The sequence below is a fragment of the Podarcis bocagei genome (genome assembly GCF_964188305.1).
Source record: "Podarcis bocagei genome assembly, chromosome: 12".
Taxonomy (NCBI): domain Eukaryota; kingdom Metazoa; phylum Chordata; class Lepidosauria; order Squamata; family Lacertidae; genus Podarcis; species Podarcis bocagei.
The window spans coordinates 13,296,667-13,315,482 of record NC_138137.1 but is presented as its reverse complement, the minus strand read 5'-3'; the positions used below and the strand labels follow the sequence as shown (position 1 = coordinate 13,315,482).

The window sequence follows — 18,816 nt, the reverse complement described above, 5'->3', positions numbered from 1 at the left end:
AAACATCATAACCAAACCAAGGTGTCAAAAGCTCTACTCTCCACTATTATAGTCCTACCTCAAGTAAACTTAATACCCTCCAAGTGTCCCTATTTTCCAGGGACAGTCCCAGAATTACAGACGCTGTCCCAGTTTCTTACTAGCTCCCAAAATGTCCCAGTTTTTCTATTTCCTCCTCTCCATGTCTTGGAGTATGTAGGTGCAAATAGGGTCCTGATAAGACTGAAAATAAAATACCTGCACCAAATGAAGGAAATGGTGAAGCTGTCATATGAAGCTCTCCCTGTGATTTTGAAGGAAAACATCACCAATCCACTTCAAATTCTTTAAATGCAATGCTTCAGCAGTCAGCCATTTCTTAGGAAATGCACATGGAGTGTTTATTCCTTTATTGTAAATGGAGCCTGACACAGTCTACTGAGAAGTAAGTCCCACTGTATTCAATGGAGCTTACTCCCAGGCAACTGGGTCAAGGCTTTGCAGCCTCACACTGCAATCCTAAGCATTTTTACTCAGAACTAAGTCCCACTGAGTTCAATAGGATTTGAACTCTGCTATGTTCCTGAGCATTCTTCCTGATATAGAATAGGATGTCCCTATTTTCATCAGACAAATATTGGAGAGTAAAATTTAAACCTAGACTTGGTTATGTGAGGACATAGTGTGATATGTGTGGACCTTCCTTAAGTTAATTAGTTGGTTCTGATGGGGGAAGATATAGCTGCAAAACTGATGCCCATTTCCATAGCTCTCTTGTTTTCCTTTTATTTTTAGGAATTGCCAGTGTCATCGTTTCATTTTTCCTCTCTATGTACTACAATGTTATAAATGCCTGGGCATTCTGGTACCTCTTCCATTCATTTCAGGTGGGTAAGAAAATGCTTTCAGCAGTAGAGTGCCGCACACAGTGGTTTCCCTCCCCTCCAGAATTGCAAAAATTCAGCCAATCTGTCTGGCAGCTGTCATTGCAGAAACCTTCTCTAGTAAAATGTTGACTGAAAACGAATATTGTTGCAGGGCAGAATATTGATGCATCTTCTTCCTTTCTAATTGGGAGCAATCATGGAATTAAAGTGTTCTCAGGTTATTTATCCTGGAATCGCACATTGGATTTTGCTCGTATGATAAGGAGCACATTTTATGATGTTCCTGAGGCAGTCTAGTTGTGCAGGGTCACTGAACTTGGAAATTTCATGGTACAATAATGTACAACAGCAATCTCCAAGCCAGCAGTCGATTTGCTTTTGACATTGGTGCTTCAATCACCCGGGCAGCAGAGGCATTTATTGACACCTAAAAGACATCTGAGTTGATGTTATACTTTTACAATTTGCTCTGTGTACCAGAAATGCATAGCAATAATACAATGGTACCTTGGTTCCCAGACTTAATCCGTTCCAGAAGCCTTTTCCAAAACCAAAGCGTTCCAAAACCAAGGCATCCTTTCCCATAGAAAGTAATGCAAAATGGATTAATCCATTCCAGACTTTTTTTAAAAAACAAACAAACCTAAAACAGCAATTTAACATGAATTTTACTATCTAACGAAACCATTGACCCATAAAATGAAAGCAATAATCAATGGACTGTGCTATAAAATAAATAAGACAGTATTGTAGATGGTAAAAATTAATATATATTTTTCTTACGTGCATTTCTGCAGTCACACAATCAATCAATCAGTAGCTGAACTGGGTTCCACACAGTCACAAAAACAAGTCACAAAAACGAAGTCAGAAGCCACAATCACAAGTCAGTCTCATAAAATGAAGAATAAGTCACAGGCAAAAAAGCCACACAAACAAAAATGCAAAAAATAGCAAAAACAAAAGCTCCAATTATCACCTGTGTGTTGTGTGGGTGCTAGGGACTCCACAGCCGACAGACTCAACAGAAAGCCTCTTATTAGCAGTGGGGGACTAAATTTACAAATGGAACACACTCAACAGGAAGCGGAACATGTTCAGCTTCCAAGGCAAAGTTCACAAACCAGAACACCTACTTCCGGGTTTGCAGCGTTCTGTTTCCAAGCTGTTCATAAACTAAGCTGTTCTAAAACCAAGGTACCACTGTATAGGAAATAGGAATACCGTACATTGCCAGTCAGCCCAGAGTTTATTTTTTCTTGAAGTTCTTTTTTCTCTTCCATTGTGAGGTTTTTTCCTCAATAATTTAGTTTTTTGGTAGTTTATTTTCAGCCCCATTATTTCCCCATATTTTCTAATTAAATCTACAGCAGCTGGTAAACTTTGCTTCGGGTCTTGGGTTGTTACAATCAAATCATCAGCAAATGCTCTAACTTTATAGACTTTCTCCCCAATATGTTTTCATACTTTCTGATGTTGTGAAGGAGTGCTTCTATCGCTAATATAAATAACAAGGGTGACAGAGTTTAACCCCAGAGTTTAAAGTAAAGGAGGTGGTTATTTTTGGAAGATGTGGTTTCGTGTGAATGTAAGAATCAGAAAGAGCTGAAGATTTCAAAGAGCTGATTAGACCACTGTCTAATTGAACTAGCTGCAGGTTAGTTTGCTTTCCATTTCATTAAAAAGGCTATTTTTCCTGAAAAACTAACATTTTCCTGCACCATCAGAAGTTGATCTAGTTTCAAATGGCATCTTACTCATGTTATATCGGTACTTCAAACACTATTAGAACATATTATAAAACATGTTGCTCATCCTGTCTTTCATAATTAGATTGGAAAACTGCACTACAGGAAGTTTGCTCAATGAGAGAGAGATTTCTGGTTTAATGCTTCGCTCCCCACAATAACCTCATATTGCTGTGGAGCATTGCACACAGTTTTATGCCACCTTAACCCACAGACAGGGAAACTGTTGCCCTTCAGAAGTTGTTGGACTACAGTTCCCATAATCCCTGATTGCTGGCCATGCAGCCTGGGAACTTTAGTCCAGCACCACCTTGAGGGCCATGGCTTTCCCATCGGTGACCTGACCTTTTCACGATCTGACTCATGGTACTTGGGGAATTCAACGTGCAAAATAATGTCTGCTTCACATCCAAAGGATCCTTTGCCGTGGGCAAACTGTCCACTCAATCTTAACCACACGGATTACGTGGAAGAGTGCGAGAAGGCAACACCCACGCAGTATTTTTGGTACCGAAAAACCCTCAACATCTCTCCGTCCATCGAGGAGAGTGGGAATATCCAGTGGGAGCAGGCATCCTGTCTGGTCCTGGCTTGGCTAGTGGTCTATCTGTGTATTCTAAGAGGAACAGAACACACAGGCAAGGTAAGATGATTATCGCTGCTATTCTTGAAGAAATAAGCTTTAGTGAGTAAAAAGTGACGGAAGGGAAGCATCTCTAAAAAACTTTTCAAACTAGCTTGGGGTTTAATTCCCCTCAGATGAAAAAACATTGCTTTTCAACTGGTGAGACATGACTCTGCATGAGTATAAAGGTAAAGGGCCCCCGATCATTAGGTCCAGTCGTGGCCGACTCTGGGGTTGCAGCACTCATCTCGCTTTATTGGCTGAGGGAGCCGGCGTACAGCTTCCTGGTCATGTGGCCAGTATGACTAAGCCGCTTCTGGCGAACCAGAGCAGCGCACAGAAACGCTGTTTACCTTCCCGCCGGAGCGGTACCTATTTATCTACTTGCACTTTGATGTGCTTTCGAACTGCTAGGTTGGCAGGAGCTGGGACCGAGCAACGGGAGCTTACCCCGTTGCGGGGATTCGAACCACCGACCTTCTGATCGGCAAGTCCTAGGCTCTGTGGTTTAACCCACAGAGCCACCCACATCCCACCTGTATGAGTATACGGGGCAACTATTTGTGTACAGTACATGGATACACAGATTGTGCACTTGTCGAATGTAACGTGAGCACCCCTGAAGTGTAAAGCTTAAGTGTGTCACACAGCTCTACTAAATGAAGCATTTCGTTGTTCATTTGCAGGTTGTTTATGTGACGGCTACTCTGCCCTATGTCGTCCTCATCATATACTTTATCAGAGGCTTAACTCTCCATGGAGCTGCGAATGGGCTGACCTACATGTTTACACCCAAGGTACCTATGCCTTAAATGGCTATAGACAAATGCTTATACAAACTGAAGCAGGTTCTTCACAAATGTGTATTTTTACCATGGAAGTTTAGGCCTACAAAGAGCCCAAATACAACAGTGTACATGTGAATATGATCTACAACAGGGTTTCTCAAACTTGGGTCTCCAGCTGTTTTTGGACTACAGTGCCCATCATCCCAAGCTAGCAGGACCAGTGGTCAGGGATGATGGGAATTGTAGTCCAAAAACAGCTGGAGACCCAAGTTTGGATCAACTCTGATCTATACGGAACACTAGATACAGGCAACTCCACTTTTATCTATATTGTATTGTATTGTGTTATTATAATAATTAATTATGTTACTCCAGATACATGAGATCAGCTATTTGACATCCATTGGAGATTAACTTTGTGTTACACTTTGAAATATAATTCTCATGGAAGATAATGTGCACAGGGAATCTTATGCAGCTGGTAGCACGACACATAACCACTCCTTGGTGTAAGTCAGAGGTTGTTGGCATGAAAATTAGAATCAGAGTAACATTAATTACGAAAGATTATACAGCAGGGAGATCCAATGTCGTGGCTTCCAGATGTTTTGGGACTAAAACTGCTCCAGTCCTACCTCTCTGATGAGAGCTAAAGTCCTACATCACCTGGAAAACGTAACATTGGCTATATGACAACTGATTTGTATTAAATATTATTGATTGGTAATGGCAGAAGCAAAAAGGTCCTCAGGAAGGTTTACAGATCTGGACTGTTTACTGCCCACCATGCTCAGATATCTGGGACCAGCCTAATTATACTGGCCTTATGGCTGCAATCTTAACCTTACTTTGCAGTAAGGGATTTTTTCCCCTTTTTCACGCTCAGAAACCATCTCTGCTGTTCTGCTTAAAAGCAATTTCAAATGGCATTGTTTGTTTCAGCACTATTTTTTATAATTATGAAACAGAAATAGGAAAAGGTGTGAAAATGAAGAGGGAGAAAGATTAGCACCAATTAATGCTGCTGGGACAAATTTAAGCAACCATTCCCATTCAGTTTGTTGCATTGTAAGCTTGTATTTCATTAGATTCCTTCCCCATTTTCTTCTGTACATTGGCGGTAATAGTTCTCTTCTTACTTCTGACGGAGTTAAACACATTTTGGCAACTGATTTTCCTTGGCCCATTTGCAGCAAACATTTTCAATTGGACTTTTGAGATGCGGTGTTCCGTATTTTGTTAATGGTTGCTCGGCTATGTGTCTTGGCTGGAAACACTGAGAAAATGGAAGTCTGATTCACCAGAGGTGTTGCCTGATCATAACACATAATACATAAAAGTAACAGGATATAACTGGATAGGATGGAATCTTTCTCCATTCCACAACCATTAAGACGGGTGTCATAATGTTCCACCTTGCAGGCATGTTAGTAAGATGAATAAAAGTCTAAAAATGCTACACAGTTCATCTTCTTGGTTTATGACTTGCAGCTAGAGCAACTAGCAAATCCCAAAACCTGGATTAATGCAGCTACTCAGATCTTTTTCTCCCTTGGACTTGGTTTTGGCAGCTTGATAGCATTTGCCAGCTACAATGATCCAAAAAACAACTGTGAACGACACGCCATCATCGTTTCATTGATAAACAGCGCCACCTCGATATTTGCCAGTATTGTGACTTTCTCAATTTATGGCTTTAAGGCAACTTTCAACTATGAAAAGTGCATGAGCAAGTAAGTGTGGCATCTAATTCAATTACCTTATTTTCTTTGTACCTGAAAATGCATTGTAGTCGACACGTTTTTTGTTTTTTTTTTACTCCAGGATTTTCTTTTTAACTGCTACTAGACATGACTGGCATTCATCTGAAATCTTTTTTCTGAATGTGTTCATCCCATATGATTTTTGAGTTTTGTCTGACTGGGGGTGATGGGAGAGCCCTCGGATAGTTCAGGATCCCATGCAGAAGATCTTTCAGTTACACTGTTTAGTAAATGTTATAATAATGGTGCTAACAGAAACAATTGCCTGCTTAGACACTACTCAATTGATAATTGCTTTACAATTTATTGGTCTCAGTTCAAATCTGGCCCCAATGTCTTTAAAATGAATTTAGGAAGTATCTGGTTTCAACTAGTATCACATTTCCTTCAAATTTTGTGTTAAAATGCACTCTCTCTCTTTTTATTCTTTTTTTAAAAATGCTATTTTCCCCATCTTCCAGAAATTACAATTTGAAAATATTAATGTGTTGTTGTTGTTCAAAATATTGTTGCTTTATTTAAAATAATTGTATTTCATTCTATTATGCAGGGTGATATTGATGCTGACAAATTTTTTCGACCTGGAAGAAGGATCATTAACAATGGAAAATCTTGAAGATATGAAGAATTTCTTAGCATCCACTCACCCCAGTGAATATGCAGAACTGTTGCCGCAGATTAAGAACTGCAGTTTGGAAGCAGAATTAGACACAGTGAGCTGCAACTTTTAAAAAAATAGTTTGACTCAGCACATATTTTGAGAACCGAGGGACACAATGAAAGAACCTTGTGGTCAGTGCTTGAATGGTGCAGTGGTTAGTGTGGAACCAGGTGTGGCGTTTGTATGGAGCCCCTGGTTGTCTCACAGACTATTGACCTGTACACCACTAATCTGCTGCCACCAACCAGATCCTCCCCGGTAAATCACTTAGTCTCAGTCAGGTTCTCAAGTTAACAAAGAAGAGTGTAGTTTATTGCAGACACAAACTTTAACTGCATTCCAAACGTTGTTACTCTTTACCTTCTTAGTCTTATTTTATCCTGTCTCTATCACTTCTACCTCCCCTCACACAAGAACCAACTGCACTAACTGTCTCTCTATTTCTAACTGCCTGCCAACTGCTTTTCCAAACCAACCAACCCACTAAAACCAACCAACTACCCACACCCAAACCTCGGCTAAGCCCTTTTATAAACAAGTAGGCTCCGCCTCTGGCTTTCCTATTGGTCTACATTTTAGCCCTCTCTCCCCTCTGTACACACATTTTCAAATGCCACACCAGGTCTGGGCAGGAGTCTGGAGTTAAAGTCTTCACTTAGGCAAAATGTTCATTGGGTGGCCTGTCACTTCTCAGGGTAGCCTACTTCACAAGGTGGAACATACATGCCACCTTGAGGCGTTTGGAGGAAAGGAAAGATGCAAATGTAACAAATAAAAACGAATACCTAGGAAATCTAGGTATGCCTTCTTTCATTCTGTGGAAGAAAGGCAGTACCTAAATATTTTACACACGCGCGCACACACACACACAGAGCGAGAGAGAGAGCGCCTCTGGTGAAAATTGTTTATGGGATGCATCATTTAATTTTGCTGCCCGTTGAAGCGATAGCTTAAAAATCTGCCTATAGATTCTTCCACATATGGCAACCTGGGACCTTAGCTGCAGCAAATGTTCCTACAGCTGCCATTGCAAGTGCTGACCGCAGAAGTGCCAAGCCATTTTTGTTTAGCAACAACCTACACAGCTATTTTGCTTACATGTCATAATGTTCAAAGGCCTGTTGAATGACTATGCAAGGGATTCCCATTATCAGGACTTATTATCAGGACCATTATCAGCACATGTAACAGGACTGGATAGGAGTTATCCAACACTTAGTGGCAACTCAGTTCCATAGAAATCAGTGGTTAACAAGGTATGTGTTGTATGCCTAAGTAGTTAGGTTCGACTGGTTGCAGTTGGGGCTAACTTGCCACCAAATTTGCACTGCAATGTGTCGTTGTCAGAGTTGCACATATGGAAGCAAGCTGATGTTCTGCATTTAGGGCTTTAGAGCGAATGACAAGCCTGGGAGTTGGAAGCTATTGAATCAAAATAAGTGTGGTGATATGACACAAAATCTCCCCGGCTGGGATGGATAGCTGGATCTCTCTCAATGCGATACCCATACGTCTACTCCTGTGCCTATTACCCGCATGGCCAGAGCTTTGGAAATCTTGATTTGCAATGAACTTGTGTACAAGCCATTGATGGGAATGATGGAAAGCAGTGGTTGACACAGCAAGGAATTGCATGCATGGCACTCCCTTGTGTGCGCCATTTCTGTTTTCTGCATGGCAATGCATTCCCCGCAATTCTGGTTATTTTCTATTTTTCTCTCTCCAACAGGCTGTTCAGGGTACCGGACTGGCATTCATAGTGTATTCTGAAGCAATAAAGAACATGGAAGTCCCGCAGCTGTACTCAGTGCTGTATTTCTTCATGCTGCTGATGTTGGGAATAGGCAGCATGCTGGGGAACACAGCAGCCATTCTTACTCCTTTGACTGACAGCAAGTTCATTACCTCCCATGTGCCTAGAGAGACGATATCAGGTGATTACCACTCAAGTGCACCCAATGGACTTCAAGGGAGTCAACCAAGGTGAAGGAAAGGTAAATCTGCAGTTGCAAAAGAACAGTGTTCCTTTGCAGCTATGGCTTTACCTTTGGCACCTTTCCTTGTTGTGTTTTCAGAAGGGATTGGGAGTGCCCAAGTACAGTACTGTATATCAGAATCCCTTCAAAAGCAGCGAAAGATGCTAAAATTCATACTGTACACAGCTTGAATCTGAAGACTAGCATGTGCTGACTCAGTAGTAGAAATGGCTACTTGGTCCCAATGTAAAATTAGGCCTATGAACAAGTGACTTTCCACTACTGTGATGCAGTAAAGTCAGCCTAAAATTAGTTGACCTCAAAAGCACAAATCCATGCCTTATTTAATTTACAGCCTAAACTCAAACTACTTTTTCCCCCAGGAGGTATATGCATCATCAACTTTTTAGTTGGCCTAGCATTCACCCTGGAAGCTGGCAACTACTGGTTTGATATCTTCAATGACTATGCAGCTACTCTCTCCTTGCTACTTATAGTACTGGTGGAAACCATGGCTGTCTGTTACATATATGGACTCAGAAGGTAAGACCTTGGGAACTTCCTATCACATTTTATTGCCATAACTTATCCAGTAGACTCGGCAGCTGTTATCTCAAACCTGTGCAAAACTTTCCGCACACCAGAACCATATTCCTTCTACATTATTTCAACAATCTTCACCACAGAACTTGGTTTTCCTTGGCAGTTACAATTTCGATCCAAAACAATGTGTCGTTAAAAAACGAACTAACCAATTAAGTGTGTGCTTTTCTTTCTTTGACAGATTTTCTAAAGACCTTTCTGTGATGAGCGGACATAAACCAAGTTGGTACTGGAAGATTATGTGGGCTTTCGTTAGTCCTGTGTTGATTGTAAGCCTCTTTATATTTTACATCACAGACTACATCAGAACAGGGACATTGCAATACCAAGCCTGGGACGCAACAGAGGTATTTTACTCATTGCAATTATTTTCTTACCCACTCGTAGCTAGAAGTACAGGTAGAAGGTGGGAGGAAGGCACTTATAATTGGTGACTTAAAAAAAAAAACAACTACTGCATTTAACTATGTTTAGGGTATACTGTATTTTTCGCCCTATAAGACGCACTTTTTCCCCTCCAAAAATGAAGGGGAAATGTGGGTGCGTCTTATGGGGCGAATGCAGGCTTTCGCTGAAGCCTGGAGAGCGAGAGCGGTAGGTGCGCACCGACTCCTCTCGCTCTCCAGGCTTCGCGGACCTCTCGGCAAGCAGCGGGAACGTTCCCGCTGCTTGGGGAGAGTTGCCGGCATCCCGAAGCCTGCGCACGCTGATCTCAGCGCGTGCAGGCTTCGCGGATCTCTCCTCAAGCAGCGGGAACGGTCCCGCTGCTTGGGGAGAGTTGCAGGCATCCCGAAGCCTGCGCGCGCTGATCCCAGCGCGTGCAGGCTTCGCGGATCTCTCCTCAAGCAGCGGGAACGGTCCCGCTGCTTGGGGAGAGTTGCAGGCATCCCGAAGCCTGCGCGCGCTGATCCCAGCGCGTGCAGGCTTCGTGGATCTCTCCTCAAGCAGCGGGAACGGTCCCGCTGCTTGGGGAGAGTTGCAGACATCCCGAAGCCTGCGCGCGCTGATCCCAGCGCGTGCAGGCTTCGTGGATCTCTCCTCAAGCAGCGGGAACGGTCCCGCTGCTTGGGGAGAGTTGCAGGCATCCCGAAGCCTGCGAGCGCTGATCTCAGCGGGTCCAGGCTTCGCGGATCTCTCCTCAAGCAGCGGGAGCCACCGCTGGGCTCCCACGGCTTGCAGAGAGCTGCCTGTTTGGGGGCTGGGGTCGGGGGAAGCTCGGGCTGCCCCAGCCCCGCGCCTGGGGGGAAATAATTTTTTTCCCTTTATTTCCCCCCCAAAAAACTAGGTGCGTCTTATGGGGCGGTGCGTCCTATAGGGCGAAAAATACGGTAAATTTCATGGCAAGTGTTAAATAATCAGAATTCCAAAATGGTTTCTTACGGTATTAACAAGGTTAGGAAACTACCCTTTATAATAGGTCTCAATAGTCTTTAGTCGTGTTAAGTTTTAATCACTCTATTAGACCTAGAGTATGAGTATGAGACACATGCTGAATACTTGTCAAGTTAAATAATCACAATCTTCCACAGAAAGCACTATTCTAGCTATCTTTAGACCATACTGCAGCTGTTTTCATGTCCTCTTGCAGAAAAGATATATTAGCAGCCAGGGTTCTGGAATGGCTTACACCACAGCCACTTTGAGGAGCATTGATAAAAACAGGCCCAGTAAGCTTCAAAGCAGCTTAGCATGTAGAATAAAATACAACTTGAAGATTCCCCCCCTGCTGAAACAATTCACAGCATACATATGTTCAGGTTCAATGATTACAATTCAAATATCCATCTGAAGTTTTACAAAACGAGCAAAGCTATAATTTGACAGAGCTGGTTTGCATGTCATTGGCTTAATCATGAACATAAGATCCTGACTTTCCTTCCTCCCATGTGATCCAAACAAGCCATGCTATGGCTTGTCAAGTTAACGAAACCTGGATCAGGGTTCATTTCTTTCAATGAAAAGTCAGTACTGGTTAGGAAGAAATAACAAGCCATACTTGTTGTCTGAGCTGTCTCTGGGAGGGGGAAGGAGAGAAGACGAAATATGACCTGCACAGCGTGGGCAAGAAGACATGTTCAGGACCGAACCATAGTTTAAGACAAACTAGGTTTGTCATGAGATATGAACCAAATCAAGGTTTTGAAGTTAATATTGAATTTGTTGCAACATCTCTACAGAAATGTAATTTTAAAGTTTTAGTTTAAAAAAATCAGAACACAGCTGTTGATACAAAATGTATCATACAGATGCATTAGCTGTTGGCATGTTGCATTTTAGAGAACAGTGGTCATTATCAAGTTGTTTTTTTCAAATGCAGTGGTCAGATGAAACTTTACATGCCCTCTGCTCACTGAAAGGCCTTGCGGTACATAGCCCTGTAGCAGTCTGAATTTCAGTTTTAAGTATTTCTGCTAGGAAGCATCAAAGATGAGGTGCTCACTTTGAAAGCAATGCAGGGTGCTCTGAAAAAAGTGCCTCCCACCAATTCTAAATTAGCACCGTAGTACACATCTGCATTAATAGACTTTTGTTTTACATCTGGTCCTCTCTCTCTTGCAGGGTCAGCTGGTTACAAAAGATTATCCAAGTGGCGCCCTAGCAGTTATTGGGCTGCTTGTCGCAGCCTCCATTTTGTGCATACCACTGGGAGCATTAGTAACTTTTATAATGAAAAGAACAAATCCTTAATTCTGGACTTATGGGAACTTCATCAACAGCTGCAACTTTTGCAAACCACCTTGAAGACTACAACAGCAATAACCTGCAACCATTAACAGCCATGCAGAATTTTACTACTGTCTTACCAATGAATGGTCAAGAGAACTGTCCTATAGCAGATGGAAGATTTAAGATTGTCTCTGAGGGGTACGAACGCAACACGGTGGCTTACAAACACCTTGGACTGTGCACAGTATATATTGGTCAATTCACTATGCCTTCTTCTGAACAATCTTCACTTTAGTAGAAGTGTATTCCTACTCCATCTGAAGTACAGGAAGAAAGGCTTGCACTGCAAGAAAGCTGCAACGTGCACAAATAATCTTTCCATGTATAATGCAGTGTGACCATGTTATTTGTATTATTCATGGGATCTATATTTTAGTAGGTGCTTAAAGGCTTCTTTAGAAGCGATATAAGCTCAGTAATCAGCTAGCAATGTTTATATGCAATGTAAAGAGCAGTTTCCAAGATGTATCACTCAAATGAATTTCCCCACTTTTCTAGAGATGCCTTAAAGGAGAGTGGGGTTGGGCTGTTAAAAGTAAGGAAGAGCTACGCTGGAGCTGTTTCATGAGCTGGGGAACTCAAGACTGGACATTTTAGTTATATCAAGGTAATGTGCGCATTAATGTTCTCAGTAGCACATAGTGCCACATTATTCAATATTTTTAACATTACCTTCAACCATAGGATAAACATGAGTCCAGACAAGCCACAAGAGATTTAAAAAGTCAGGTGTTCTTTTTACTGGATTTCCTTTCCTGAACCATGATCAAGTGTTGACAAAGTTTTAATCTCTAAAAGAGTAAAAGCTGAACATTTTTTAAAAAGAAAGTGGATGTTCTGAGGCTTCTAACAAACGCTTGTAGGTTACGCATAGATCATCTATATATCAGCAAGGCTGAAAAAGTACTTCGAATTCAAAAAGCTATTGGTGTGAAATTTAGAAGTTCCCAGAAGTTATAGGTTTTTCCATTAGTAACGCAGTTTCACTTTCTATGCCAAACTCCTTTCAATTAAATTCACCAATGTATGTAAATGCTGATTTAATACTTAACAGCCTACATCCATTCTTCCAGGCAAAAACTTAAAAGAAATATACTCAAATATTAGTTGCAACTGAAGGTGTATGGAATTTCAAGCAACGTTGAAAACACAAAAAATGCAAGGTCTTTTGTTATAACAGAATATGTGGCGGGAATAAGGACTACACCACAATGAGCACATTCCATATCTTTATGGGAATTTTGAATAAATTTTAGTATATACCAATTTAAGGAAGTTAAAGTTTGGATTGAACAGTACTAGAGGTTACAAAGGCATGTATAATCAAAATTCCAGTAAGATTGAAGTATATAACTTGACCTTAACTGACACAACATTTCCCACATTTGTTTATTAAAAATGGACAATGAAACAAAACCTGTACAAAAAATATCCAAAGTTGCCCGACATTTTTAGTGGCTATAAAGAAATTATCGTCTTGGACCTCCTCTCCCCCTGCCACGTGCTCTGCCTCTCCCACGTCCTCTGCCACGTCCTCTCCCTGCAACTGAACACAAAGACAAAAAACTTCCTTCAAAAACTTGGAATCGCAGTATATAAAGGTCACGCCAGATTTTGGACTCAAAACTTCTATCATTTAAACATTTTGTTTTAACTTTTTATTGAAGTAATCTTAGTAATTTGGTTGCAAAATGGTATACAGCTACCGTTCTGTTTCCCACTTTGGATAACAAATCAATTCATTAAAGAAGTCAAAAAGATGTGTTACGTGTTGTGAGCGCCATTACAAGTAGGCAGGTTACTGCTGCAGTTTTTGTCAAAGCCCAAATAAATACGTTAAGCGGGAATAAAGCCTGTAAATTCCACATCTCCTTTTGGGGAGAAGGATAGATTCCAGGACAGATTAGTTCGTCCAGTAGATTTCACTGTTTAAAGAGCAACAGAATTAAGAATTTTGCCTACAGGAAACTGGTGGCTTCTGAGTGTAACATGAACAACTCTATTGTTCAACATGAAAATTTTCATATCCCTCCCTACCAAATAATTTTAAACCTGGCAATATGAAACGGGTAACATCTGGATTTGTTGGTGCCACAAAAGATCAGGGTTAGATCCAGTCATATGCTTGTCTAACAAGGCTTTCCTGGCTCCCTCCTGCACAACAAGCCACTGCCGCCCCCCCAAGCCCCTCATGAGAATTCATATTGCAATTAAGGGCAAACTGAAGTGCTCATGTATAGACAGCAAATACATTCTTGGTGGTTTGAAATCAAATCACTAACCTGCTTCCCTTTTCTTGGATTTGACTTTTGGTTCAACATCCACCAGCAAGGTATCCAGAGGCAAACTATCTGGCAGAATGAAATACCTAATATTGTTGCCTCGAATACTTAACGTCTCCAGCTGGACAGGTTCTCTGTTCTTCAGAGTCATCTTTACAGCTTTAAGATGTGTATTCATACTGACATCCACTCCTGAAACATAAAGAACAGGAAGCTTCCTCTACACTGTTTTCAAAGTGACTTATATTAATAATTATAGAGTTTCTAAATGGAGAGTAGTATAAGGTACTGGAATACATTTGCCATGCCATCTAAAAGACATCACCGTATTTTTCGCTCTATAGGACGCACCCGACCTTGTTTTAGAGGGGGAGAACAAGAAAAAAAATTCCCCCCCTCTCTGCGCAGCGCCCCTCCACTGAAGCGGCAGGAGAAACAGAGCCCCTTCCATTTATCCTCCCGCTTAGCTGAAGGGGCGCTGCGCCTTAGCTGAAGGGGCACCTACCCTTCAGCGAAAGGAACCTGAAGCCTCCGGAGCGCAGCGGGAGCTCCTACCGTGCTCCGGAGGCTTCAGGCGGCTATCTTTGAAGCCTGGAGAGTGAGAGGAGTCAGTGCGCACAGACCCCTCTCGCTCTCCAGGCTTCAGCGAAAGCAACGCGAAGCCTCCGGAGCGCGGCAGGAGTGCCCACACTGCGCTTCGGAGGCTTCGCGTTGCTATCGCTGAAGCCAAGGAGCCCGCATTTGCTCCATAAGACGCAAACACATTTCCCCTTAATTTTTGGAGGGGGAAATGTGCGTCTTATAGAGCGAAAAATACGGTAAGTGCTTTACAGTGGGAAAGCAAAATGAATGTCCTACATGTGTAGTCATCATAGCACAGCTGTAGAAAAATTGCTACTCAAAACCAGAAGAAAAATACAATTCATAAAAAGCTATTATATTTAAATCATTTTATCTGCATTGCCTACACCACTGGACACTTTTAGTATTCAGTCAGTGCAGAGGTAGTTCACTATTACCTCTGCCTACTGCAACAGTACTTAGATATAACTAACACATACACTCATAGTTCAAAGCATTATCCCTCTCCCTTATTCTGGTGATGATATAAATGAAGATGTCAGTACATACAGACAGATTCCACCTAGGCAAGTTACAAGTCATTAAACAACCACCTCTCATCCCCAATCACTTAGCTCTATTTAACACCAGCTATGCAAGCATTATAGCCGAGCAAAAATGCATACTCTGAGAGCCAGTGTGATATATTTTCAATGCACTGGATTTCAATAAGGAAAAACCTCCCCTCTGCTGTGCTATGAAACTCAGTGGAGTAGCCTTCATTAACCTAACCTGATTCACAGATTTTGGGGAACAAGATGGGATGGTGCACCTAAGCATATTGGAATTTCTTGAGAAAGGTGGACTAATCAAACATTTAAATGAAAGACTAGAACTGCCTAATGTTTCACAAAAGGAATCGAACATTCAAGATATCCCAAATCCCATACCTGTGATAGTTCCATGTACTTGGGTCCCGTTCTTCAGTTCTATGGTTACAGTTTCATGACTAAGTTTCATTAGAAACCTGCAATGCATAAACGAAACAATAACATTTCCAACTCAATGCGCTGGTACTAAGTGCTAAAATTATAGAGACCTTTGTCTGCTATGTTTAAAAAATGCACAATTATTTCTGGACCACCCCACCAGCCAATGGATAACTTAACATGCAAGCAGCTCCTCATATTAGTCCCAATGAGACTTATCTGTGGAAATTAGGGATTCTCCAGTCCGTCAAGTTTGGTTAAGTTGATATGGTTTAAAAAAAGGAGAGGCAGCTGTGGAAGTTTATGAGAGCACAGAGTATCTAAACTCCCATATCCAGTGCTGACTCCATGGTACCTCAACGGTCAGGGCAATGCACTGCACACCTGTCCCTGGTTTACTTTTGTTTTCCTACTAGTAATGCAGAGGCTGCAGTGGCACTCACTCCCCCTTGCTCTCAAGGAGTCCTTCCCCTGAACCACTTCATCCAGAATGTCTTGCCCTGAAAAAGGACTCACCACTTCCTTGGAGAGAAAGCTGCAACAGAAAAATTTTAAGTAAAGAGGGGTGTGCCATTAAGAGGAGGGGCAGAAGCAGGTGCTCTGAAAACCCCTGCAACTAGTGCAATTTTCCCTGGGTCCTCACCCTCTCCTATGGACAGCCTGGCCCACCCCCCACAAGTCCATCAACTGGCCTTTCTCCAAAGGTCCCCTCATAAAGAACCTAGATGACAAGTTACAAGCGCGATGGCCTTTTTTGCAGTGCCCCCACCTATAGAATATTCTCCCTGGAAAGGCTTACTTCGGCTCCTATCAGCACCAGGCAGGGATTTATTATTCTCCCAGGCCTTTAAAAATACCTATTTTGTTATCAGCAGTATTTTATTACAGTCTCTGCAAAACTACAGCAACCTGGCCAGTTTTGGCTTATCATTAGCAGGTTCTTGTTATGCTAACTAGATCAGTTGCTGGAGATTGATTTGTGCCTGTCCACAATTGATTTTATTCTTGTGCCACTGCTGGCTGGATGTGATTAACTTACAATTTTCTTCTTCCTCCTCCTTTCCAGTTTACTAAACAGAGAATCCTAAAATCACAGAATTGGAAGGGACTCTGAGGGTCACCTAGTCCAACCCCCCGTGAAGCAGGAATCTCAACACATGGGGATTCCCGCTTCCCACCTGAAACCATGCAAGATCCTGCTTAGTTTTGCAAAAGTGCTAGCCGTTTTACTGCTGCCCAGAGAACAGTTTCTATTAGGCAACTCGTTGATTATTATTATTTACTAAATTTGTACAGTGCCCTTCATCCATATGTCTCATGGAGGTCCGTAACCTAAAACTACAAAGGGGGAAGGAAGCGCTGCAAATTATCATTTATTCATTTGGGGCTAGGGATCCCACCTTTCAACCCCACCTCCAGACCCTCCAATTGCCCCTATTTTCCAGCAACAGTCCTGGATTTACAGTAGCCATTCTGGTTTCTGATTTGATCCCGGAATGTCCCAGTTTTCCTTAGGATGCCCCTATTTTGATCGGAGGAATGTTAGAGGCTATGGAGTTATGCGACTCCTGTAACTAAATAACCTTTAGAATACATTTGAGGACAACCTTGTATAGGGAAGTTTTAAAATGTCTAATGTTTTATTATGGTTTCCCACCCCCCACACATTTTGGAAGCCGCCCAGAACAGCTGGGGCAAATCAGTCAGATGGGCAGGATATAAGTAATAAAATTATTATTTCTCTTATTATTATGGAACAGAATGTCCCTATTTTCATGGGATAAATATTGAAGGGCATGGAGTTGTGCATCCCCCAAGCCAAGGAAATAAGTAGCTATACAACCTTCAGAAGACATCCCTGTATAGGCAAGGTGTTATTTTTTTTTTAATGGAAGCTTCCCAGAGCGGCTGGGGCAACTGCAAGTCAGAATATTACAGTGGATGCTCGGGTTGCGAACGTGTTCCATGCAAGATGCATGTTTGCAACCCGCAGCGGCGCGTCTGCGCAAGCGTGGGTTGCGATTCAGTCCTTCTGCACATGCACAAAGCACAATTTAGCACTACTGCATATGCGCAACCTCCAAAACCTGGAAGTAACCCGTTCCAGTACTTCTGGGTTTTGGAGCATACGTAACCTGAAAAAACGCGATCTGAAGTGTCTGTAACCAAGGTATGACCGTATTACCATGACTATTATTATTACGGAATAGGACGTCCCAGATTGGTATTTGAACTGGAACGTATTTGAAATTTGTAATACTTTGGAACGCAGAAACAAAGAAAATAATCAAACCGTTAATTCCAGCACGTGGGGGGGGCACCTAAATTGTTTAATTTGCCATCTCAGTGATTGGTATTATTAATTGTATTATGATTTGGCATTGTTATGATGAGGCTATTATTGGGTTGTTGTAATTGAAAACTAAAAAAAAAAAATTAAAAAAGGAATAGGACATCCCTATGTTTATCGGGTTAGTGTTGGAGGCTAAGCACCTCACCCCTAATAAACAACCAAAGCAAGCAACACCCCACCGTCCACACCTGCTATATGACAAAGGCCAGAGGCGGGAAAAAGGCAGAGTGGCGGGGGAGGGGGGCCGTTGCGTGAGGTGATGCTGCGGGGGGGGGGGTGTAGCAGCAGCAGCAGAGGGGGGCGCAAGGGCTCCTGGGAGGAGACGCCGGCCGCGCGAGCTCCGACGCCCAGGCCCGAGCCGCGTCTGCCCAACGTCTTTTTCCCGCCCCTTCCCTCCCCGGCCACGCGCTCGCCCTTTTACCTCACGAGCTTCATGGCGGCGAAGGCGTCGGGCGCGAACCTGAGGCCGCAGCTTCCCCCGGGGCGAGGGCGAAAAGGAGAGGGGGGGACGGAAGAGAACCGAGCGCGGCGGAGGAGGAGCAGCCGCAGGCAGGCAGCCGAAAACTAGGCCGCTCCCGACGCTGCCGAAGAGAAACCCCGAGTGGCGTTTCCCTCAGGAGCGCGCTGTGAATGGCCGGAAGCTCCGCCCCTTGCTCTGTTCTAGGCCCCGGAAGTGGAAAGCACGTGGGCGGGAAGGGGAAAGGTTGTCGGGGAGCGAGCGCCACCTTCAGGCTCGGAGGAGTCGTCGCGAGTGGAAGGAAAGGATGCGGAGGAGGAATTTAAAGAAAAAGAAGAGGGTGTCAGAGTAGCCTCCTGCCATCACGACTAGGGCAAGTTTTGAACCTCACCGGTTTGTCCCCCCGCATGACGGATG

At 42.8% G+C, this 18,816-nt stretch overlaps 2 protein-coding genes across 8 annotated transcripts in view; one reads left to right on the top strand and one right to left on the bottom strand.

Annotated features, from left to right (window-relative positions):
* Window positions 1–13,268, top strand: part of SLC6A20 (solute carrier family 6 member 20) — a 31,430-nt gene extending 18,162 nt beyond the window's left edge. For 5 of the 6 annotated variants that reach the window (XM_081164612.1, XM_081164614.1, XM_081164611.1 and 2 more), the window contains exons 3-11: window positions 775–866; window positions 3,030–3,257; window positions 3,926–4,036; window positions 5,519–5,760; window positions 6,341–6,503; window positions 8,181–8,385; window positions 8,811–8,970; window positions 9,212–9,377; window positions 11,590–13,268. In XM_081164612.1, coding sequence (XP_081020738.1) covers window positions 775–866; window positions 3,030–3,257; window positions 3,926–4,036; window positions 5,519–5,760; window positions 6,341–6,503; window positions 8,181–8,385; window positions 8,811–8,970; window positions 9,212–9,377; window positions 11,590–11,718 — 1,496 coding nt within the window. In that variant the 3' untranslated portion in view covers window positions 11,719–13,268. The remainder of the gene's footprint in view (window positions 1–774; window positions 867–3,029; window positions 3,258–3,925; window positions 4,037–5,518; window positions 5,761–6,340; window positions 6,504–8,180; window positions 8,386–8,810; window positions 8,971–9,211; window positions 9,378–11,589) is intronic. The other variant, XM_081164613.1, reaches the window with a different exon arrangement.
* Window positions 13,133–18,780, bottom strand: SNRPD1 (small nuclear ribonucleoprotein D1 polypeptide). Of its 2 annotated transcripts, none has more exons than XM_081165031.1 (4): window positions 18,364–18,780; window positions 15,551–15,627; window positions 14,040–14,231; window positions 13,133–13,303 (listed from the first exon to the last, which is right to left on the bottom strand). In XM_081165031.1, the coding sequence occupies exons 1-4, from the start codon at window positions 18,375–18,377 to the stop codon at window positions 13,227–13,229; spliced, it is 360 nt and encodes a 119-aa protein (XP_081021157.1). In that variant the 5' UTR covers window positions 18,378–18,780; the 3' UTR covers window positions 13,133–13,226. The 2 variants fall into 2 exon arrangements, with proteins under 2 accessions (XP_081021157.1, XP_081021158.1); XM_081165032.1 differs by lacking the exon at window positions 18,364–18,780 and adding an exon at window positions 18,131–18,177.
* Between the last annotated feature and the right edge of the window lie 36 nt (window positions 18,781–18,816).